General features: G+C 41.0%; 1 protein-coding gene across 1 annotated transcript; it reads left to right on the forward strand.

The window, feature by feature from the left end:
- Nucleotides 1-10,424: 10,424 nt before the first annotated feature.
- Nucleotides 10,425-11,350, forward strand: LOC130459627 (uncharacterized). Its single transcript, XM_056827092.1, has 2 exons — nucleotides 10,425-10,690; nucleotides 10,763-11,350. The coding sequence occupies exons 1-2, from the start codon at nucleotides 10,448-10,450 to the stop codon at nucleotides 10,877-10,879; spliced, it is 360 nt and encodes a 119-aa protein (XP_056683070.1). The 5' UTR covers nucleotides 10,425-10,447; the 3' UTR covers nucleotides 10,880-11,350.
- Nucleotides 11,351-24,415: the final 13,065 nt, after the last annotated feature.

Consider the following 24,415-nt stretch of genomic DNA (forward strand, 5'->3'; position numbering starts at 1 on the left):
GTGAGCAATTTAAAATGTACGTTTCTTATATCGACTTTTATGGTTGTTTTCGAATATCAAAATCGAATGGCAAACCAATTGGTGCTTGTGAATTCAAAATACACTGTAGTTTTGAGATCATAAAGCATTGAGTCTAATACGCTCAGCTTTACCAATGGTTAACAACCTAATATCTTTGTCCATTTAATTCTCGAATGAGTCTAGTCCCTAGACATTCGAATAGATCGATACTTAGAGAACTTTAGAAGCTTCTGGTAAGATCATCTAGTTGAAACTTAATATTCAACATAAATTAAATGTAAAGAACCTTGTTGGAGACATTGGACATGTCTAACAAAGTATAAAAGTCAACACTAAAGAATTCAATTCTTAAGACTATAAGAAAGGGTACAAGAAATAGGAAAACGAGGAACAAATGAAAGGAATTTACGATTCCGTTTCTACCTAAAAGTTAATGTTTAAAGAGAAGTGACCTAGCAATCAAACTTCCTTGGTATCATATACCGCTTGAGGTTCTTACTTCGGTAATAACTCAAACAATGGAAGCTAGGATACACTAATGACCTACAAGTGGGAAATGAAGCATGGCAATGCTACATTAGTTGTAGGGTCATCTAGTTTGTTTTAAGTCCTTTCAAAGGCTGGAACTTAATGGCTATTTTGTTCCATAATCAGCATACCTAAATTTCTGCTTCAAACACAGAAAGACTCACATTCAGAAGAACAAAAACAATGCTTGTTTGTTTGTTTATTTGAATGAAATGGTCAATTACTGGTTGAGTCAATATGCTTGATTAAAACAAACAACTCTTTAAAGAACTTTACTAGGTTCAAATCAAACCCTTGATTTGAGTTCCATTAAATCTTTGGCATTGTTGCTTAGACCATATCAACAAGTTAACATTCATAAGCTCTATTTTGATGGACTTTTGAAAGTTGGTTGATTTCTAGATCAACTTAAGACAAGCTAGTCTTACTTGTTGAAAGTAACAAAGAATATGAACTATTGTTAGAACGCCTAGACGATAGAGTTCAAAGCTAAAGAAAGGTTTTATGACTTTATTATTTCACATGGATTTGAGTGAATATAGGTTTATTTACTCAAATGTGATATAAGTTGAATCTGTTTGGCTAGTTCAAAGATTCAGAAGTATAAAATCCACTTGGCAAGAAATCATAAAGATCTAGGTTAGATCATGTTGATGATTACTTGAGACCAAATATGATCATCAATGATTGTGTGTTGTAATTTCACAATCTAGGTCCATAAGATATGGCATATCGTAGTTGGAATAATCGAAGTCAATTAGTACTTGATTCGATCAATGATGAATCATAAAGACTTTTCCTATAATTTCTAAAACAAAATGCTCAACTACCACCAAACTAAACCAAATTCGTCAAAGCTATTGAAAAGTAATTTCAGGATATCTTTTCAATTATATATATCTAAAGAGTTGCTAAACTCAGTGGGAGCTTAGCGTTTGTTATTCAACAAACTAAGGCCCAAGTCTAGATATATGTTTCATTGTGATTTATTCAAATGAGACACAAGGGTATTGTTTCTACCACGAATTTTTGAGAACATAATGTTTGTTTGCTCGAAATAATGTCCTTTTGGAGATTCGTTTCCAAAATGACAAGTGGGAGAAAATAGACCTCGAAAGTCTTCGAGGCGAACAACAAACATAAACGAACATTCCGGAGGCTTTTCGAAGTGCTTCAGAAAAACCGAACTTATTCTTTAAGGACTTTAGAAGTGGCTTTAAAGAATAGACATCTCTTAGAAGACTTTACAAGTGCTTCAAGGAGAACAGAATATTCAAAGGACTTTCAAGTGGCTATTGATATTCTATTGTTTGATGTTCTATACCCAAGTAGGCATAGAATTCAAGTCACTGAAACTATGAGATTCTTCTATTAGATAGTGAAGAAACATAGAGATCAGGTCAATGAAACTATGAGATTCTTCTATTAAATAGTGAAGAAACCTACAACTTGCAGTCAAACTATTATCATATAGATTAATGAGTTTGTGACTTGTAAGAAAGCTATGACGAAATATAGATTCCCTAAAATGGTTAGAGGCCATATATAGACTATATGTTTAAATGGTTAGAGGCCATAAAACATACTCAATGTTTTGATGACAAAATTAAAATTTTGTTGATTTGCAAGAATAGTTTCACATCTATTGGTTGCAAGTTTGTTTTAAGGATAAAAACCATCAAACATGAATTGTGTTCACACACAAAGCTAGATTAGTTGCTAAAAGTTACAAGCAAATTCACGATGTGGATTGTGTTGAAACCTCATGCAAAATCGTAATGCTTCAAGTCTATAATTCAAGCAATGATTGCATATTGGTAAATATGGCAATTGGATGACAAAAGTATTCCTCAATCAAATGTTGGAATAAACTATGTACATGGCATGTCATAGGATTTGTGGATCCAAATAAATGCTTGAAAAGGAAAGCTAGCTTATAAAATCTAAGTACAGATTTAAGCAAGCAATTGGGAATTGGAACTGTATTTTAAGTGAAGCTAATAAGCATTTTAGTTTCATAAAATATACATGATTCTTATAGATGTATAAGAAGTTTAGTGGGAGTACATAAAAACTTATTTGGTCCTATGTGTATCACACACATATCTCTCTATTGTGAAATAACATTCAAATGCTAATGACTTAGATTTGAAATTATTCATCAATGATGGACCATGGCGAAACTTAGTACATATTGGGTATTAAGATCTATTTACAAAGATCTTATAATATTGTTTTAGATTAAGTAATGGCATTTACTAAATCAAACACGAAAGTCTCCATTGGAGATATTCGACCCATGTAAATAAATCTAAGTAAAGAATGTTTGAACTATGTATAAGCATTTACTAAGTTAAACATCAAAGAATCTAAATGAGATTCTTAACCTATATTATATGTCAAAGAATTTAGCTGGATCCAGTATCTACTAAAATTGAATGAGCTAAAGTTACATGAATAGAATTCAATTGGGAATTATTCTGCAAAAGAATTTATCATGTATGATATAATATGAGGATCGCCAAAAACGTATCGTATGACTTTAGGCATGAAGAACATATACCAATCTCTATTGATCTAAGTGAAGATCAACTAGATTGAGATCAAGAATACTTATGGTACTTGAAAAGGTACACAGGAATAGTTCTTGATTCAAGGAAATAAAGATACGCTAAATATTGATGCTACACGCATAAACACTGGCAAAGGATCAAGCAAGACCCTTTGGAGTTAACCATTGATAAGGACGAGCTATAGAGCATCGTGTTTTGAAATGGCAACATGGATTGGAGACCATGAGTTGTTGCGTGGGAAATTAAAATAATAATTTCTATGTTCTAAGATATAGTTGGAGAGTCTTCCACATATCTATGAACTGCTTGGATAGGTAAATCCAAACAAAGCATCACTAGCAACCTATACAGTTGAAGTAAAAGTAATTATTGCCTAAGAAGCAATAAAACAGGGTTGTTTAAAGTTCTTCACTGAACTTGGGTAGATCACCTATCTGCTGGCTTGATGGTTCTTCATTGAAAAATGCGTAGAACCACTCTTGAAGCAAGAAAAACGTCTGCTAACTTGATGGTTCTTCATTGCAAAGTGAGTAAAACCACCATCAAAGTAAGAAAGACTAGATCACATAATAAACAAACTCGAAAAGATCTTATCATCATATCTCGAAGAACATTCGATGAAAAGGATATTAAGATTGGCAAAGCATGATAACTAAACCTATGCAACAAGTGAGAAGCAACACTCACATTGTAGCACTGGAAATCAAGCATAGCTTTGAATTCCATGAATTGTTTTAGAAGATGGGTTTGAGGCCCATGGTTATAAAACATTGGGGTTGAACGTTTATCATATATGAAATGTATTTTCATATTCCATTTAATCTTGGTTTAGTATTAAATGATGAGTCCCTTCAAATTTGACGATATATTCAAGATAGACTGTCAGGACCAGTCCTGTGACTAAGAAATGTCTATCAAGTGAACTTGAATGTCAAAGGTTGAAAATGGTCCCTAATCGGAGTTTTCTATAAAATTGGACGCATAGAAAACGTTAGACGATTAGAATGCAAGATGACTAGTAGTTCTGTTTCTTGAACTATGTGGACATGGCAATGTCATAATCATTTGCATAGATACTTACTTTGGGAAGACTAGTATCGGACGAGACCTATGAAACTTTACTGTAAGAGATGAAAATCTGTCATAAGTAAATTTCATTAAATTATTAGACACTAAATCCTCAATACCTGAGTGATTTGAGATTACTTGTTTGAAAACTGGTTGCTTTGACGTTGACCAACCGTCGCACCGTAAAAGGAGGCTATAAAGGCAACGCTCAGGTAATCACCTATCAAACGAAGTCTAATCTCAAGATCGCAAGATTGGGATTGTCCTCCCATAAATCGGGATGAGATGCTTAAAAGTTGTACAAGGCCACTCAGAGAGCTAGAAACTGTGAAATGCATGGCCGTGCTCGGATGAATCATAGGCTATGATTATCTGTTTATTTGATCAGTTGAACTCTGAAACCGAGGAACACCTCTGGACATAATAAGGATGACAACTCTTACCTTATGTTCAAGAGCAAGCATCGAGCGACAAAGGAATTAGGAAATGCACACTTGTCCCTAAGGACAAGTGGGAGACTGAAGGAAATAATGCCCTTGGTCCAAGTATGCATTCTATGTTAAGTCTAATAAATGCGGTTCAGTATTAATTAACAAGTTAATAATTCAGTGAGATCAAGTGAGCTGAATGCCTAGCTAGAGGCCGCTTCAGTTCAAGTGGAATTAATGATATTAATCCACAGCTTACTCTTGACTGAACCCGTAGGGTCACACAAATAGTACGTAAACGGATCAAGTATTTAATGGCATTAAATACTCCATCTATGAATATTCGGAACCGACGGATCTTGGTTTCAGTGGGAGCTAAGATCGTCACAGGCAAGAAATGAATACTCCGGAAACGATGATATTGCCGGAAACGGAAATATGGATCGTATCGGAAATATGAATATTATCCAAGTCGTAGATGTTGCCGGAAACGGAAACATGGTACGTATCGGAAAATATTATTGGAAATGGAAATATTACCAGAATCGGAAATATTGCCGGAAACGGAAATATTGTCAGAATCGGAAATATTACCGGAATCGGAAAATAATTCCGGAAACGGAAATATTAAATATTTGTTCGAAACGGAAATTAATTCCGGAATCGGAAATATTAAATATTGTTCGTATCGGAAATAAATTCCGGAACTGGAAATTTAATCGGAAGCGTATCGTACGAATTAGCATCGGACGAGGCTTGCCGGACGAAGGCCCAGCACGAAGCCGGGGCCATCGCCCAGCAAGCATGCGCGCCACAAGCCCAGCCAAGGCAGCGCCCAGGCCTACCGCAAGGCAGGCCCAGCGCGCGCCAAGGGCCACGGATGCGTGGGCCGCGCTGCGTGGGCTGCTGCTCGCACGCGCATGGGCAGCCCTTGTGGCTGCCGTGTGTGTGTGAGTTTGTGCTCATGCGTGATTCCTAAATCTACAAGAGTCAGTGTATGATTAAATTTCTATTCCTAATTGGATAAATTAATTAAATAGAATTCATGTAGGATTCTAATTTCAATTAATTCGTATCCTACTAGGATTACGATTCCTTTTCCATAACTCTATAAATAAAGGCCTAGGGGTCATTATTTATACAACAAGTTTTTAAGTATTCAAAACTAAGATTTTTAAGCAGAAAAATCAGCCAATATTCTTGCCTACCCAACCGAAAATATTAGAACCTTAAGGGCGATTCTAGTTGGTCAATCTTAAGGCGGATCCGGACGTGCTGTGGACTATCTACGGAGGGACGACACTTGGAGTCCTAAAGACTTGTTCTTGTTCGGTTCGGGCGCAGCTAGGGAAGGCACGCAACAAAGAGTATGCATCTAAATTATGCTATATGATTATGTGTAAATAATATGTTGTCCTGGGTTAATGGTTGTTTCCGCATGATCTATGTAATGTCATATGTATCATAACCTAACAGATTCGCTACGCTGAAACCATCACCTCTCGGCATATACGGATACAGGCCCACAGCAGAGAGGAAAACAACATCCTCAAACTAATCTAAGTGGGGCAGCCAACCATCGGGCACTCACACCGTCTTTGACCCAACAATGTATGTCTTGGCTCTGAAGAGAGGAACGATCTTCTTCCAAACGTTTGCAGAAACAAGAGGAAGACGATATCTCTTCCCTGCAAAGCTAGGTTGGGTTGTCCAGCGATTCATGCGTCGGTACATCCCCTCGTCAAACGTATGAATAACGACCCACTTCTTTCGCCAATGGTGCCACTTGGACGCCTTCCCAACCACCGTCCTATAAGAGCCCTTGTAACTGAGGGAAAGCCTGCCGTCCGCCGCTTGAGGGACCGTGGACAAAGTCACCAACCTCAGAAAGGCTAGGAAAGAAGGAGCAATGCCTTTGAGTTCGCACAGGGCAATATACCCAAAGACACTAGCCCAGGATTTAGGCGTTATTTGATTGACGCCTATATTATAGCCGTCAAGCATCTTTAAAACAAATGGATGAGGGGGAAATCTCATCCCTAACTTAGGGTAGATGCGTAGAAAAAAAACTCCCCCTATATCAAGCTAGTAGCGGTGCAGTCCATACCTCCCGGCATTCTCATCTCGTACCCCTCACCCAAGTTTAGAGAGTCACTATATACTCCTCCCTTCTCCCTGAGATAATCCAGCCACATTTGAAGGGGAACGATTTGAGATGGAGAAAGATGTCCCTCCTCAGACTTCGAAGATGAAGGCGTCACTTTCCCCGAACGTCTTGATTCCAGGACTTCAACTTCCCCGAGATGGGACGAAGACTCACATTCAGCGTCAAGGTCCTTGCTTAGCTTTTCCATGATACCATGCACAAGAAGAAGGTCTGGCTTAAGACGAGGGGCATCAGCCTTGCGGAGATGAAGTAGTTGCTACAAGGCCGCCGTCCTCGAAACAACCAGAACAACCCACCAGACTGATAGGAAAGGAAATAAGGCGGTAAACCATTTCCCAAAAAGAAAAGATTACCTTTTGGATCAAGTGAACAAATTCTCAACGATTCTTTGAAGATGCGAATGAAAGATCGAAGTAACCCCAGAACAAAGTATGAACTCACGGTGGCCGCAAATCATCTGCTGGTGGTCTATTAATGCCGGAAATCACCTTCTCTCAATGGCTCTCAATGCACTTGGAAAAATGAAGGGGGGTAAAACCCCAACTGACATGGTATATATAGAGGATTGAGAGTAAAAGACTCCGGTCACGTGTCACTACGTAAGAGGAAGTATTAATAAGAGTAAAAAACAAGGGGTTTTCACCCTTCTTGAGGGGAAAATGATGTGGCCAAACTTGGTAGTCCACCTTGGACTAATCACGGAGCAGCACGTGGCATCTTCCACGCCTACTAGGCAGCTGATTAGAATATGAAAGATCTATACTTAAGCGGAAAGGCCCAAAAGACTAGAGGCCCACATCCCTCATAAACGCACTATGCCCACTATCCAAACTGCATAATAAAGGACACATGTCTTCATCTCTGAGGATAGCCAATCAGGTGACTAGGGTTTGGGAACAAATCCTAAAACCCTAGCTTTATAAAAAGCTCAGATCCAAGGTGAAAGACAATCAATTCATTCTCACGTACCCTAATTATTCTGCTATACCTTCTCTCTAGAAGTATCCTTTTTTCTCTCTAACAACTACTTACTCAGGCATCGGATGGAATATTCCTACGGGAATATTATTGTTTTGCAAGTTGTAAGAAAACAGTGCTAGCGCATACCTGATACCTCCGTGGAAAAGGTGACACATCAGCACCAACAAAAGTCCTCACAACAATACTGTTTGTCCCTTTAGGGGAAACCCTAAAGGGGAAGGTATATGATTGGCCCATTAATGTTGAGAGGACATGTGTCCTTAATCATAATATTCCTTCCTTGGGCCTTGGGCCATAAACTCTAAGGAGGATATTACTTAGTACTTAACCCAATATAAAAAAAATAGGGTGAAGCAATATAATGTCCTCGGTGCCATATGGCTGGTTACATGTCTATGAAGTGACTCGTGGCGTGTCTTGATTTGACCACGTAGTCTTGGTATTTTTACCCACATGATTTGCCCCTCAAGAAGCGTAATAGTGTAAAATCGCATCATTAATACTCTTTCTTGACCGTTTGATTTCTAGTGCCTGGTCTTCTATGTCATGGTTAGTGGGCCACGTGGGGGGGGGGGGGGTAAAATGTTTGTTTTTCGTTTGGCAAGTTTTTACTCCCCCGTTTAGAGAGAGAAGGTTCTAGAGAGAAGTCCGTACTTTCCCAAATTTGCAGTAAAAAAGAAGGACGAAGGCCCTTCTCGCCGCCGCTCGGTTCTTTTTTACGCCATCCGACTTTGTAGCCATCTGCTCCAGTATTTTTCAAGGTAAACATTTATGTGTTATGTTTGAATTTATTTTCTATACTTCGTACTTTTCTCGTCAGCCCTTGGTCGGCGTTTTTGCTTTTTCAATTTAGTACCGTCATTTATTATGACGATACCATGGTTCTAGGGCCGTAAGGTTGGAACTTCTGGATATGGTGGTCTGATCTGCGCCACACCAATATCTCTCATTTTTAGCCCTTCGTTAAGTTTGGGCTCTCATGATGCCTCTTATGCAGGATACGATGACAAGGACGAAAAAGACGGCAAACATAACTGATTTACGGCTAAGGGGACAACAAATAGACCCTTTTTTCTCAGGAGGGAGATCCATCAGAGTGCCGGCTGGAGAGTTAAGCCATACTCCTCCAGGAAAAGCTCAAAGTTCTCATAATGAAACTACTTATTTTGACGAGTTTTGGATGGAGGAGACGGAGGATGCCGGTCCGCCTAATCATCCAACCGACTCGCTGTAGGAGTCAGAGCAAGAGGAGAGCGATGGTGGGGCTGAGTTTGAGGCTCCCGAGGGACCTCAAGTTGGTGCAGATGAAGTAGTGCGAGGGAATTGTGAACTCCCGGCGGGTCAGATCCGTGTAGATCCTAAATGGATGAAGTGGCTGGAGAAGCACAGAGAAAAATATGCCGACGACATGGATACTAGACCTGGGTATGAGATGAGGTTACCGGCTAGTGAAGCCTTGAAAATCCATGATGTTGGTCCCGACGAGTTCCTAATATATATTGGAGTGTTTAGGAGCGGCTTGCGCTTTCCCGTCCAACCTTTTGTGGAGGAAGTTCTGGATGGGTTTGGCCTCGGCCTATGCCAATTAACTCCCAAATCTTGGTCAAGCTTGTTGGGGGTACGTGGCTAAATGTGAGTTGAAGGGTCTGAAACCTTTTTTCTACGTTTTCCTTAGGCTGGTCCGTCTTCAAAAGGCAAAAGGAGCCGAAGGGTGGTTCCAATTGGCAAATAGGGGCGAATATGTGACTACTTTTGACAAGACATCCAAACACCAATTCTGGAGGTTAAGGTAGGTGGTAATGTGGACGGGTGACCAGGAGATTGAGTTGAAATTTGGCCGGTGGCAACTGGAGCCTCGCTTCACACGGGTAAGTGAGGAGTTGTCGGCTCTTACTAGGCAGGAGTGGGATCAGATTGCGGTTAATTTTCAAGTTCAAACGCTGAATGTGAGGGGAAAAACCCTGCATATTCTAAAGTCTTGGCTGCCGTCATGTTCCCTATTTAAGGATTCGGTATTTCTAGCGGCCGTTGGTCTAGACCATGGGTTAGACCAAGGTATTTGGGACAGTTTTTGTTTTGACAATATGGTTTATTTGTTTAACTAATCACGTATTTTTGTGCAGCCGTTGCCATGTCAAAGCTTCCGGCTCACGAGAGAGGTGAGATCGGCACCAAGGAATGGCTGACTCAGACAGTGGACCAGAAGCTGAAGGGGATCGTCAGGGGTCCGCCGAGAAAAGTGAGTCTTTTACCTTAGGAATGATTTTGAGTATTTGGTTTGTTTTATGTGTTCTCATTCTTTCTTTTTGTTTGTAGTAGGGTGGGAAAGGTCAGGCCGGTCCCAAGCGCAAGGCCGAAGGTAGGTCAGCTTTTGTGGCAGGGAAGCGACCCAGAGTCAAGGCGGGGATTAAATGGCCCAAGAAGGAGGACGTTGCTGAAGGGTCAGCTGAGTCTCCAGTTGAGGTGATCGCGATGGCGGTGACGCCTTTGAGGGAACATCCTCCGCCGGAAGGTTCGACAAGGAGGGAGGATGCCAGACAGGAGACTGCCCCTAAAAAGGGAGTCCCCTCGCCTTCTTCCATTGATATTCTCGATGGAGAGGAAAACCGCCTAAGGCTCATGCTCTGGAGGCGTCTTATTAGACGGCCAAAGAGGACATCGGTAAATTTGAGATCCGTTTTATGCCATTATTTTGCCGTTACAGCCAATTATTTGACATAGTTCTTTCTTTTTGTTCAGTCCCTGATCGACAAGCAATGGCTGATGAGGAGATTTGCAATATACCCCCTTCGAAGAATTTTTCTTCGAGGGATAAGACCAAGATTATTTCGTCTGTGATCAAGGTCGTTCCCGAGGAGTATATGGAGCAATTTCCTCCAGCTGCGGAAGCTCAGTTTAGGGATATTCAGGCGACCCTCTTGGATGTAAGTCTTCGCGTTGCCTTTGTTTCTTGTGAGTTTTTATCAGTAATAATTGTACTGTATATTTGTTTGCAGTTGCTGATCAAGGCCGAAGGCTGCAAGCATTGGTATGCCCACGTGATGCCGGGGTCCTCTCAACCCAATCCTACAATAAGGAGGACGATGCCAAGATCTAAGAGGCGGCATCCCTGAGGCAGCGGGCGTCACAATCTGGAAGAGCTTGTTTCCGCCGCATAGTGCGAGCTAGCCAAGGTCAAGGGTGAGGCTAAGGAGGCCGAAGCTGAGACAAGGGAGAAGACTCGTCGTGCCTGGGATGCATTCATGGACGAGTTTTCGTTTTCTTAGTTTGAGTGGCGAATGGAGAAACAGGGCGCTATCATCGTGGTTGAGAAATTGGGCCTTCCTCCTCCCGTCTTCGAGGACTCCGATGCTGAAAGCGAGGAAGTAAACTAGCCAGTTCAAATTGGGGAGACGTCCGTTCAGCCTTTGCCTCCGCCTGCCGATAGTCCTGGTCCAGATAGTGTTGACGTATCGGCCTCTGCCAACTCTCCTTCTGTCCGGCCTTGACTCCTTCCTCCCCTCTTAAAAATGTATTTTCAACGCCGTGGGCGCTTGTAATGAACTATTTTTTATTTTGCGCTGTTGTGCGCTGGTTGTTTTAACGCCGAGGACATTTGTAAAATATAATTTTTTATTTTGTTGCTGAATTCTGCGTTGGTTTAGCGTAAACAAATGGTGCTTTAGGGCCTTTTATTTTCAACTGCGGCGCGTTTTTGGCGCTTTGTTTACTTCATCACTTTTCGGGACTTTAAATTCCTTTTACGTATCTGTAAGCTTCTGTTGTCAGTAGCTGCCAGACTCTTTGCCCAGAGGAGGCATTTCAAGTCTTTAGGGATGACTCGTATGTCCAAGTTTAATTTTGGCGATTGATTGACGCAAGTCAATCAATCAGTATGATTGCCGCTGAACTTGGGCATGGGGGCGGACTAAGGAATATACTGGGGTAAAGGTGATGGATAATGTCGCCTTGATGAGTTACAGGCTTCAGAATTTCAAGTGAACTTATATTTCATTGACGATCATCTGGTAATTCATTAGTATAATTGCCCCTCACTTAAAATTCTCAATCGCACCGTTGTTTTAGTGTAGAGAATTTGGACGTGAAGTCTCCGTCAAAAGGTGGAAGCGGCATATTCATGCCGTAACACATAGGAATATTTCCTAAGTGCTAAGAGAGGAGACGTTCGATTAGAAGAACAATTTCGGGGGTTTACCCCCGTCAACATGTGGAAACGATAAAATTGTGCCGCGGAACATAGGATTATTATCCTAAAGGCTAGAATGATGACGTTCAATTAGAAGAACGATTCTAAGGGTTTGCCCTCGTATAAATGTGGAAGCGAAATATTTATGCCGCAACATATAAAAATATTTCCTAAGTGCTAGGCAAAAAGACGTTCGATTAGAAGAACGATTTTGGGGTTTGCCCCCGTCAAAAAGTGGAAACGTCAAAATGGTGCTGCGACACATAGAATTATTATCCTAAATGCTGGAATGATGACGTTCGATTAGAAGAACGATTCTGGGGGTTTTCCCCCGTATAAATGTGGAGGCGGCATATTCATACCGCAACACATAGAAATATTTCCTAAGTGCTAAGTGAAAAGACATTCAATTAGAAGAACGATTTTGGGGATTGACCCCCGCCGAAATGTGAAGGCGGCATATTAATGCCGCAACACATAGGAATATTTCCAAAGTGCTAAGCAAAAATACGTTCAGTTGGAAGAACGGTTTTGGGGTTTCACCCCCGTCGAAATGTGGAGGCGGCATATTCATGCTGCATCACATAGGAATATTTCCTAAGTGCTAAGCGAAAAGACGTTTGATTAGAAAAACGATTTTGGGGGTTTAATAGGTGATCAACCTATATTTATGCTAATATGGGCCACTTCTCAAGCTTCAAACAATTAGGCTTAGGTTTCGGTTGTGAAGTTTGCTAATCTAGGCCACTTCTTAGGCCTTTATTCAATTAGACTTAGTGTGTTTGGGTTAGTCTTGTTAGATATATAGCTTAAAAAAGCAAATAACGTTCGAGATAAGTAGAGTAGTATTATTTATAACTTTCTAAGGAAAATTTAGACAAGTACAAGGGAGAGTACTACTCTACAGTGACTGTCAGATGTCTTTTGGTAGTGGAACTTCAAGAAAGACTAGAATTTGGGTGCTATCTAGAAGAAGTATTTCTTTAGATTTTCTGCATTCCAAGTTTGTAGAATAGGCCGACCCTGCATGTCCTGGATACGATAGGTCCCGTCTCTAACTTCATCATATATTTCGTAAGGCCCTTCTCAGGTAGGAGTCAGCTTACCCTGCTCATTGGCCCGTCCTACGGATTCTATCTTGCGGAGGACGAAGTCCCCAACTTTAAGCACCAGCTTAGAGACCTTCTTGTTGTATTCCCTCGCCATCATTAACTTATACAACTACTGTCTTAATGCAGCATTTCCCCTGACCTCTAGTAAGAAATCTAGGGCAGTTTTCGTCATTTCCCAGTTGGCATTTTCGTCTTAAAGCATTACTCGGAGAGTCAGCTCACAGATTTCTATGGGGAGGACATCCACTGCGCCGTAAGCTAGCAGGAACAGAGTTTTTCAAGTGGAGTTCTTTGTCGTGGTATGAATTGACCATAAGACGTTTGGTAACTCATCAGCCAATAGACCCTTAGCCTCATCTGGCTTCTTCTTCATGTCCTCAGAGATAATCTTGTTGAAGGCTTCAACCTCACCATTGGCTTCTGGTCGTCCTACGAAAGCAAAACAACTTTGGATTCCATGCTCTGTCAACCACTCTTTCAGCTTAGGCATCTCAAACTAAGGTCCATTATCAAAGACAATAGACCGCGACACTCCGAACCTGGTAATAACATTTCTCTAGATGAATGATTTTACATCATAAGTTTTGATGTTTTTGAGGGCTTCGGCCTCGACCTATTTGGTAAAATAGTCAACTGCCGCAATTACATAATGCCTGCCGCCAGGAGCTGCCGTGTATGGTCCTAGCAAATCCATGCCCCATTTACCAAATGGAATGGGACTGGTAATGGGTGTGAATGGATGAGCCGGCCTGTGAATGAGATGAGAAAACCGCAGGCATTTGTCACATTTCAGAACCATAGTCAGTGCGTCTTCCATCAGAGTAGGCCAATAGTAGCCGGTTCTTAACGCCTTTTCAGCTAGAGCCCGTCCCCTAATGTGAGAACTGCATAACCCTGATGCAAGTAAGTTAGTATCTCGTGCCCCTTTTCAGGCGTCACCCACCGCAAGAGAGAGCGGGAGAAATATATCTTATATAGGGCACCATTCCACAACTCAAACCAAGAACTTCTCTTCTGTAGTTTAGCAGCCATATGTCGGTCATCGGGAAGTATTCCGTCAGTTTTGTAAGCAACAATGGTATCCATCCATGTTGAAGTTCGATCAAGAAAGGCTACTTCGGGAGCAGGAGTGCAGGGCTCTTGTTTGATTCTCCGCCTTTGTTTGACTTCCCAGAATACATGACGAGGGGTGTCGCAGGAGGCCGAACTGGCTAGTTTAGACAAGGCGTCGGCCTGGTTGTTCTCTGTTCGAGGAATCTGCTTTACCTCGAAGCTCTTCAAGTTCTTGATTTCTTGGTGGACGTTCTGCATGTATCTAATCATGTTGGGATTCCTGGCATCATAATCTCCATTTACTTGGCTCCCAATAAGATGTGAATCTGACAGAGCTAATATTTCTTGTGCTCCAGCAACCTTACACATTTTATTGCCGCCTAGCAATGCCTCATATTCTCATTATTGGATGTTTGGAAATTGAACCGCATGGCGTATTCATATTTGTCACCTTCAGGGGACTGACATATTATGCCGGCTCCGAAGCCATTCTGAGTTGATGAACCGTCAACATAAACCGTCCATCGGGTCTGCTCATTTTTCTCAAAAATCGGTCTCGTCATTTCTGCAATGAAATTGGCAAATGCTTGCCCTTTGATAACCTTTCGGGGTTCATATGAGATGTCGAAAGCGTTCAATTCAATTGCCCATTTGAGCATACCACTGATAAGTGTATTTTCCGTCGTTGATAGAAAACAACCTATGCAAACAATATTTATAAAACCACTCAACTAACCGGCTAGCGGTAAGCAAAGGGATCGTCCCAAAGAAACGGTGGTTATCGAGTTTGAAAGTCAATCTAGTTCGAACAAGAATTTGGTTTTGAATTGTCACTTTTAAGAATCTAAAAACTACGAATTATGCTAAATTGAATCAAGAAAGGGAGATGTTAGGGAGTCGGGGATAGACTAGGGAAATCGGGGGAAATGAATTCAACTATCTAGCAATGATGATCATGCAACGAAGTGAGGATTAGGCAAATAGCATCTAAAGACGAACCCGCCACCTCTCGGATAGGGAACGCTAAGCGTCTAATCCACGGAAGAGCTTTCGCCTAATCCTAGATTATACTAACTAGCATATAATAGGCACCGCCATTTGATCACACAAGATAGGCCCACAATCTCTTGCCAAACCTAACCTATGGTTCCACGTGATTCTAATCGAATAGCATTTGCAACTACCAATCAATTAGCATGGATGTCCTATCATCAAATCATATTTAATCACATGAATCAATCAACAATCAATCATCAATTTCCCCTAATTAAGCCCCTAGAATCTCCCCTTTCCCTATCCTAATTCTACTCACTAATCATTCTAGAAATTAAGCAATCCATTAATCCTAAGCTAGCAAGCATGAAATTGAAGGAGTAAGAGAAGAGAATTTAAGAATTCAATTGCACAATCAACTAGGAATTAAGAATCAAAGTAACTTCGATATATGAAATCAAGAATTCAAGAAATTAAGGAATTGAAGAACAATCAACAACAAGGCAAGAGAAAGAATTAAGAAACTAAGAATTAAATTGCAAAATTGAAGAAGAGTTAAGACGGATTACAAATTGAAGCTTGAATGGAGGAGAGTTTCTCTCTCTAGAATTGCTGAAAATCTACTTTTAGAATCTCCAATTATCAACTAAAATTCTCCTCTCTACAAAATAAATCGAAAAATCTATTTATAAGTTTCCACAAATAAAAGCCAGAATTCGAATAAGAGCAGCCCGCGCAACCATTCGGTCGCACAGACCTTTTGTGCGACCGAACGTAAAAGAATCATTCGAGCAAATACTGGGTCTTGTGCGAGCGAAGGCAGCGAAGAACACTTCCTTCGTCATGTGCGACCGAACGAAGAACCATGTTCGGTCGAATGAGATTTCTTTCGCTCATAATTCCTTCGCAGCTTCATTTGGTCGAACAAGGAAAGCCGTTTGGGCGCACAAATTTTGTGCGGTCGAGTAGAGAACATTGTGCGATCGCATCCCAAGTTAGGGACATTCTGCCTCCAAAAACCAAATCTGTGCGACCGAACAACAGAGCACGTTCGATCGCACAAAACATGTGCTGTCGAATTACCAGGGTTGTGCGGTCGTTTTACAATCTTGGGACATTCTGCCTCAAAAATCCGTTTTGTGCGACCGAATGACAGAGGGCATTTGACCGCACAAAACTGGAATCTCCTTGAACTCCATTTGCACTACCTGTTCGGGCGCACAAAACGCCACTCGACCGCACAAGCCCTGTTTTGGCTCAAATTCACTTGTTTTCCATCATTTTTCATCAAGATCACCTATAAAGCACAAGATGGAACAAAACTTATAAATCTCACACAAAAAGCTATAAAAACTATAAAAAAGCATAAAAACTAACATAAAATCCTAGGCTAAGAGCGACATAAATGTCGCTCATCAAACTCCCCCAAGCTAAGCGTTTGCTAGTCTCTAGCAAACTAAACTTAACTAGGGAAGATTGAGCAACAATCCTAATCCTAAAAACCGAAAAAAACAGAAATTCTAACAAATCTAATCAAGGCAAGACCTAAAAATTGAAAAGCAAACCAAGAAAAAGAAAGAAAGAAAAGAAAAAAAGAAAGAAAGGAAAAGAGAAGAAAGCAAAAACAAACTACAAAATCCAAGATAGGGCCTTTATTATGGAACGAGTATAAAAGAACACTAATATTACCAATCAAATAAATGAGTACACACTAACTAATGTCCTAAATCGAGTGAAAGATTCAAGTGCCAAGCAAAGCGAACTGAGGGTGAATACTAGTCAATTCCCCTTCAACCGAGCATACCACGTCAAATCTCTAAATCTTTTCCACCCTTGAGAGTAGCGTCTCGAGACACCGCGAAGGCGCCGGAGAAAACAAGATAGGCTACCCGACATCTTAGCATGACAATCCCGTTCCATAAACTTGACCAAATCCTCCCTCCACCGACAATGACTCAACTCAAAAGGGTCAAGAGTACTTTTAGGGTGTAACGTAGGCTAGGGGTAGGGTGTGGAACAAATTTGGTAATTTGGTGCTCATACCTAAAGTGAAGCGCAATCAATGAACTCAACTCAAGCATATCGAACCAAAAACAAACTCAAACCACTTATTTGGGGCACCCCCAAGCTTATTCAACAACTATTCTAAACTACAACTCTTTTTGCACTTTTCCTGATTTGATTTTCTTTTTTTTTTTTTTGTGTTTCAATTGAAACTTTTCTCATTGCCTTGATTTTCTCTATTTTTGGCTTTTTCAAAACTTTTATTTCTCAATTTTTCTTTTTTCATCATTTATTCACTATATACAATACAATTCCCAAACTTTGCCATTCATACCAATAACAATCATTCCTCAACTTTGCATATTCATTCAAAACCAACAAGCATCATAACACAAAGTTTCACAATCACTTCTAAGGGTGAAAACAAAACAAAGGCTATTGGGCTTGTAATGTGCTTATAAGAAATGAAGGGTCAAGGCTCAAATGGCTAGCAAAGGGGCAAATGCAAACATAAACATATGATAAAAATAAGAAAATAGAGTCCTAAACTAAAAAGAAAAATAGTCACCGAAAGAAATGCCTCTATCGTCCCCTAAAGTAGTTCGGTCGCGGTCTCGGGAAGGAAATGGTCAAACTCGGGAGACAAGAAAGTCAATGCTAAGGATCAATGCCACTCAATATATGAAAATGTGTTTGGGCTTATTTTTGAGCATGAACCTCACAAGGGAGCAACTACCATTCTCTCCGGCTTCAAATCACTAGAGAAATCGACACCATCTTACCACAAGCCAAGGGTTCAAGACGCATGCTACCCAAAGTTCTAACCAACTTCCTTGACACCAAATCCTAGATTCGACCCAAGACATTAAAAACCGTGTAAACATCTACCAATTGGGAATAAAAGCATTCTAGTCTACAAGTTCCAATTTTATTTGCCCAAATCAAGAATATTGCCTAAGAAAACCTAGAAAAACTTGCCTTGACAAAAAGGAAATCAAAACAAAAGAAAAAGGAAGAAAATAAGAAAACACACCAAAAAGGGAAACAAAAAGAAACAAACAAAACAAACAAAAAGAAAAGAAACTAAAATCAAACTAAATCAATCTAAAAACAAAGAAACAAGCACATAATGGTATGATTCATAGCAATGAGCATCAACAAGTAGCCAACCACACAACAAAACCCCCCCCCCCCCCCCCCAAGCTAGAATTAGGCCATGTCCTCACGGCCTAAAACCAAGCAAGGAGAGGCACAGCTACCCATCCAACCAAATGCCCCAACATGATGTATGCCCGTCCCCCAAAGTATGCAATAGAGTTAGAAGGATGTTACCGGAATTGTCGTGGGAGCAAGTCCCGCAAAGAGCCGTTAAAACCCGAACAAACTCACCAAAATAAAGACGGGTAAGGCAAAAGGTGGAAAGTGTGAACCCACCGCGATGAAACATACCAAAACAATGCTCAAAAGCAAGGTAGAAAAAAAATGTTAGTAGACAAGGGCCAAATGGCCAAAACACACCAAAAGTACCATCATAGACTCATCATTATCATACGTACAACCACACGAAGTGGCAAGAAGACCAACAACACCAACAAGCATCAAAAGATCCCTAAGTAAACCCCCACCCCGCATTTCTCCCCCAAGCTAATCGCAAGCATACCATCACATCAAGATGGGGGAGAAATGGAGTGTATTTTCCATTTTGATAAGTGTATTTTTCGTCGTTGATAGAAAACAACCTATGAAAACAATATTTATAAAACCACTCAACTAACCGGCTAGCGGTAAGCAAAGGGATCGTCCCAAAGAAACGGTGGTTATCGAGTTTGAAAGTCAATCTAGTTCGAACAAGAACTTGGTTTTGAATTTTCACTTTTAAGAATCTAAAAACTACGAATTATGCTAAATTGAATCAAGAAAGGGAGATGTTAGGGAGTCGGGGATAGACTAGGGAAATCGGGGGAAATGAATTCAACTATCTAGCAATGATGATCATGCAACAAAGTGACGATTAGGCAAATAACATCTAAAGACGAACCCGCCACCTCTCGGATAGGGAACGCTAAGCGTCTAATCCACGGAAGAGCTTTCGCCTAATCCTAGATTAAACTAACTAGCATATAATAGGCACCGCCATTTGATCACACAAGATAGGCCCACAATCTCTTGCCAAACCTAACCTATGGTTCCACGTGATTCTAATCGAATAGCATTTGCAACTACCAATCCATTAGCATGGATGTCCTATTATCAAATCATATTTAATCACATGAATCAATCAACAATCAATCATCAATTTCCCCTAATTAAGCCCCTAGATTCTCCCCTTTCCCTAACCTAATTCTACTCACTAATCATTTTAGAAATTAAGCAATCCATTAATTCTAAGCTAGCAAGCATGAAATTGAAGGAGTAAGAGAAAAGAATTTAAGAATTCAATAGCATAATCAACTAGGAATTAAGAATCAAAGTAACTTCAATCAATGAAATCAAGAATTCAAGAAATTAAGGAATTCATGAACAATCAACAACAAGGCCTGAGCAAGAATTAAGAAACTAAGAATTAAATTGCAAAATTGAAGAAGAGTTAAGAAGGATTACAAATTGAAGCTTGAATGGAGGAGAGTTTCTCTCTCTAGAATTGCTGAAAATCTACTTTTAGAATCTCCAATTATCAACTAAAATTCTCCTCTCTAAAAAATAAATCGAAAAATCTATTTATAAGTTTCCCCAAATAGAAGCCAGAATTCGAATAAGAGCAGCCCGCACAACCATTCGGTCGCACAGACCTTTTGTGCGACCGAACGTAAAAGAATCATTCGAGCAAATACTGGGTCTTGTGCGAGCGAAGGCAGCGAAGAACACTTCCTTCGTCATGTGCGACCGAACGAAGAACCATGTTCGGTCGAATGGGATTTCTTTGGCTCATAATTCCTTCGCAGCTTCATTTGGTCGAACAAGGAAAGCCGTTTGGGCGCACAACTTTTGTGCGGTCGAGTAGAGAACAATGTGTGATCGCATCTCAAGTTAGGGACATTCTGCCTCCAAAAACTAAATCTGTGCGACCGAACAACAGATCACGTTCGATCGCACAAAACCTGTGCTGTCGAATTACCAGGGTTGTGCGGTCGTTTTACAATCTTGGGACATTCTGCCTCAAAAATCCGTTTTGTGCGACCGAATGACAGAGGGCATTCGACCGCACAAAACTGGAATCTCCTTGAACTCGATTTGCACTACCTGTTCGGGCGCACAAAACGCCACTCGACCGCACAAGCCCTGTTTTGGCTCAAATTCACTTGTTTTCCATCATTTTTCATCAAGATCACCTATAAAGCACAAGATGGAACAAAACTTTTAAATCTCACACAAAAAGCTATAAAAACTATAAAAAATCATAAAGACTAACATAAAAAATCCTAGGCTAAGAGCGACATAAATGTCGCTCATCAACCACCAACGACCTCTAGCTTTGTAAGCGGCTTCTCCAAAGCTAATATGTATAAACAACAAGTTTATGTGCCAAAAAATAAGGACACAACTTCTTGCTGGATATGAAGAGTGCAAGTGCAAACTTCTCAATTGTGGGATATTTCAATTCGGCATTTTGCAGAACATGACTCACAAAATGGACAGGGAGTTGAACTCCTTCCCTTTCCATCAACAACACAACACTTAAAGACCATTTATAGATAGCCAGATACACATACAAGATTTCACCTTGAAGGGGACTGACAAGCCGTGGCAGTGTATGTATATGTTCTTTTAGCCTAATAAGGGAAGCTTCGGCCGACTCAGTCCACTCAAATTTTGACCTTTTTTAAATGGTGTTGAAGAAGTAGTGGCATTTATCACTTGCTCTTGATAGGAAGCGTCCTAACGCGACCAAGCATCCGGTAAGCCGTTGGACCTCCTTCATGGTTTTTGGTGACGTCATATCTATTACCGCTTGTACTTTATCAGGGTTTCCCTCTATGCCCCTTTCATCAATGAGGAACCTTAGGAACTTGCTGGTCGTTACTCCAAAAACACACTTCTTCGGATTTAACTTAATATTTTACTTTCGGAGCGTTTCCAAAATTTCTCTCAGATCAGCGAGGTGGTTTTTGCGCTGCTTGCTTTTCACAAAAATGTCATCAATATATTCTTCAATGTTACGACACAACTGATTGGTGAAAACTGTGTTCACAAGTCGTTGGAAAGTGGCTGGTGCATTTTTAAGGCCGAACGACATTACTTTGTAGCAGTATACTTGCTCGGTGACGAATGATGTTTTCTCCTGATCATCCGGCCAGAGAGGAATTTGGTGAAAACCAGAGTAAGTGTCCATATAAGACATCATGGCATGGCCGGCCGTTGAGTCTTCTAGACGGTCGATCTTTGGTAAAGGAAAACTGTCTTTTGGGCACGCCTTATTCATATCTGTATAGTCTACACACATTCTCCTGGAACCATTCGGCTTTGGTACTAATACCACATTTGCTACCCAGTCTGGATATTAACTTAGGCGAATGAAGTCAACATCTAACAACTTCTAGACTTCCTCAACCGTAGCCTTGTTTCTTGCTTCTCCATGATTTTGTTTCTTCCGACGAACAGGTTTCAAGGTGTCATCTAGATTTAGCTTATGGACGGCTACAATTGGGTGAATGCTTGGCATTTCTTCCACAGTGAAGGCAAAGATGTCATGAAATTCTCACAAGAGGATGACCAATTATGCCCCAAGCTGATCGTCAGGAGAAACTCCAACTAGCACCGTCCTATCCGGACGTGTCTCATCGAGCACAATTTTATAGTGCCCTCCAACAGGCTCAGGTCGCCTAGCTTCCATATGTGCCGTTGAGATGGTAAAATTTTATTTTTTGATTTTGACTTTTGTTTGTCCAATTTCCTTTTTCAACCGGTTTTTCTTTCATTGACCTTGCCCGATCCCCAAGCCTCAGGATTCAGGGTGTTTAAATAACAATCTCGAGCCTACTGTTGATCACCATGAATGGTGCCAACTGTTCCCTTATCACAAACATATTTCATTAGCATGAGATGAGTGACGACCACTGCCTTCGTCTGATTCAGCGCAGCGTCCCAAAATGATGTCGTATGCTGTAACACTAGTAGAAAAATCTTCAAAAGTGGCCCCTTAAAGGTTGCTCTTGTTTGACAAGCGCATCCTTTGACAAAAAAAAAAAAATTAAAAAAATTAAAAATTAAAACATTTCCCTCCTTCTTCGTGGGAAGTGCAGCTCTTAGAAGTTAGACCTAAGTTGCACTCTTTGCTCCCTCCTTTCTCGCTACTCCCCTAAACCCAAACAACTTCTCGCTGCGACGCCTCTGGTCAACTTCCCCGGCGACGCCTCTGGTCAACTTCAACGGCGACGCCTCTGCTCATCTTCACCGGCGACGTCGACGCCTCATCTCATCTTCATAATATCAAGACTGGATCGCTTTCATCACTCCAAGTCTCCAAGTACGGAGTACATTTGAACACTACCTGTTCTCAGTTCCCAATTCCCAATTCCCAGGTCTTCGCAAGTCCTCGCACCCTGATAAGGTGTTTTTCCGTCGTTGAAAAGAAAATCACCCAACCAAACAAAATTTTTAAACCACTAACTAACCGGCTACATTGCTATAGCGGCAAGTATAGGGGTCGTCCCATAGAAACGGTGTGCATTGAGTCAAGGTGTTAAGCTAGTTTTGACAAAAGTTGGTTTGAATTATATTCTATGAAAACTAAGCTAATCAATCAAGGAATTAAACAATATAGGGAAATGCTAGGGAGTCGGGGATAGCCTAGGGAACTGGGGGAAACGATCTACAATCAAAAAATCATCATGATGCAACGACTTAGTGCATAGGGGAATGAAATCGAATGACGTGCTCGCCACCTCTCGGATGGAGCACGCGAAGCATATAATCCATGGAAGAGCTTTCGCCTAATCCTAGACTAGATAAACTTGCATATAATAGGAACCACCATTCACTTGCACAAAATAGGCTCACAATGTCTTGCCAAACCTAAGCTATGCAATCCAATCAATTGCAATCAAATAGTATTTGCAACTACCACTCAATTAGGCATGGAGATCCTATCACTAAATCAAATTTAATTACACCAATCAATCAACATTCGACCATCAATTTCCCCTAATTAAGCCCCTAGATTCTCCCCTTTCCCTAACCTAAATCTACTCACTACACATACTTGAAACTAGGAAATTCATGAGTTCTAGACAAGTAATTATGTAATTGAAGGAGTAGAAGGAAAGAATCAAGAAGTTGAACATTCAATTGCAAAATCATTTAAAGAATTGAGAATCAATGAAACTAAAATCAAAGCAAAGAGGAATTCAAGAAGTTGAAGAACAATCAAAGAACAATAACAAAATAACATGAACAAGGAACTAAGAACTTGAATTAAAATTGCAAGGAATTGAGAAGAGTTGAAGAAATTACAACTTGAAGCTTCAAAGCAATGGAGTTTCTCTCTCTAGAAAACTAAGCTTGAAGAGCAAACTTTCTAAAACTTCTTAAAATTCTATTTCTGAAATGAATTGTTAATAATAGAAAATGAAAATTCTATTTATAGAAACCCCTAAAAAAATAGAAATTAAAACTCGAAAAGGTCAGCCCGCTGTCACGTGTTGACATTTTCCCGATGCTAAGGCCCAGCGTGTCCCATATGAGGCAACTCCCATGAGCCTCGGGGATTCAGGCTCCGCGCGGGCGGTCAAAATGCCCGTCCGTGACATGTGGTATCAGAGCAGCGACGATCGTAGGGGCGGTCTTGCTGAAGTTGCGTTGTGCTAGTTGCTGTGTGTACGAAGGTTAGGTGCGGAGCAATCTGATCATGTCGGGAAACAAGGAGAGTGCTGTTGGTATTGGGTCCGTGGTCCAGGAGACTGGGCGGAAGGGTAGTCGGACCAACATGCTTGAGGAAAGGATGGCCAAGACGGAGGTGGCCGTGGGCGATCTACAAGACAGCGTCACCATGGCGGAACAAAAGGTCGACGAATTCAATGGGACGTTGGAGGACCTAGACGGCCGGGTCAACACCCTTGAGTTGGGTGCTGTAGAAGTAAAGGAGGCAACCCAGTTGCTTGTCAATGAGGCTGCCGACGTTATGCGAAAGAGATGAGCCAACTCAAGGAGTTGTTGATGGGGCAACTCCAGGCTATCCAGGAGCGGGTTGAGTCCATGCAATCGGACGTCAACCTATGCAAGGCGGCTGTGGCGGGGGCTGCCACCGTACGGGAGGGACCAAGGCTAAAGGTGCCCGAGCCGCCCAAGTACCATGTGAAGCGCGA

The sequence above is a fragment of the Spinacia oleracea genome, chromosome 4 (genome assembly GCF_020520425.1).
Source record: "Spinacia oleracea cultivar Varoflay chromosome 4, BTI_SOV_V1, whole genome shotgun sequence".
NCBI classification, from domain to species: domain Eukaryota; kingdom Viridiplantae; phylum Streptophyta; class Magnoliopsida; order Caryophyllales; family Amaranthaceae; genus Spinacia; species Spinacia oleracea.

Coding starts and splice junctions, on each gene's coding strand:
- LOC130459627 (XM_056827092.1), top strand. CDS start 10,448: ATGCCATTATTTTGCCGTTACAGCCAATTATTTGACATAGTTCTTTCT. Junction 10,691..10,762: donor TTCAGGCGACCCTCTTGGAT/GTAAGTCTTCGC, acceptor ATTTGTTTGCAG/TTGCTGATCAAGGCCGAAGG.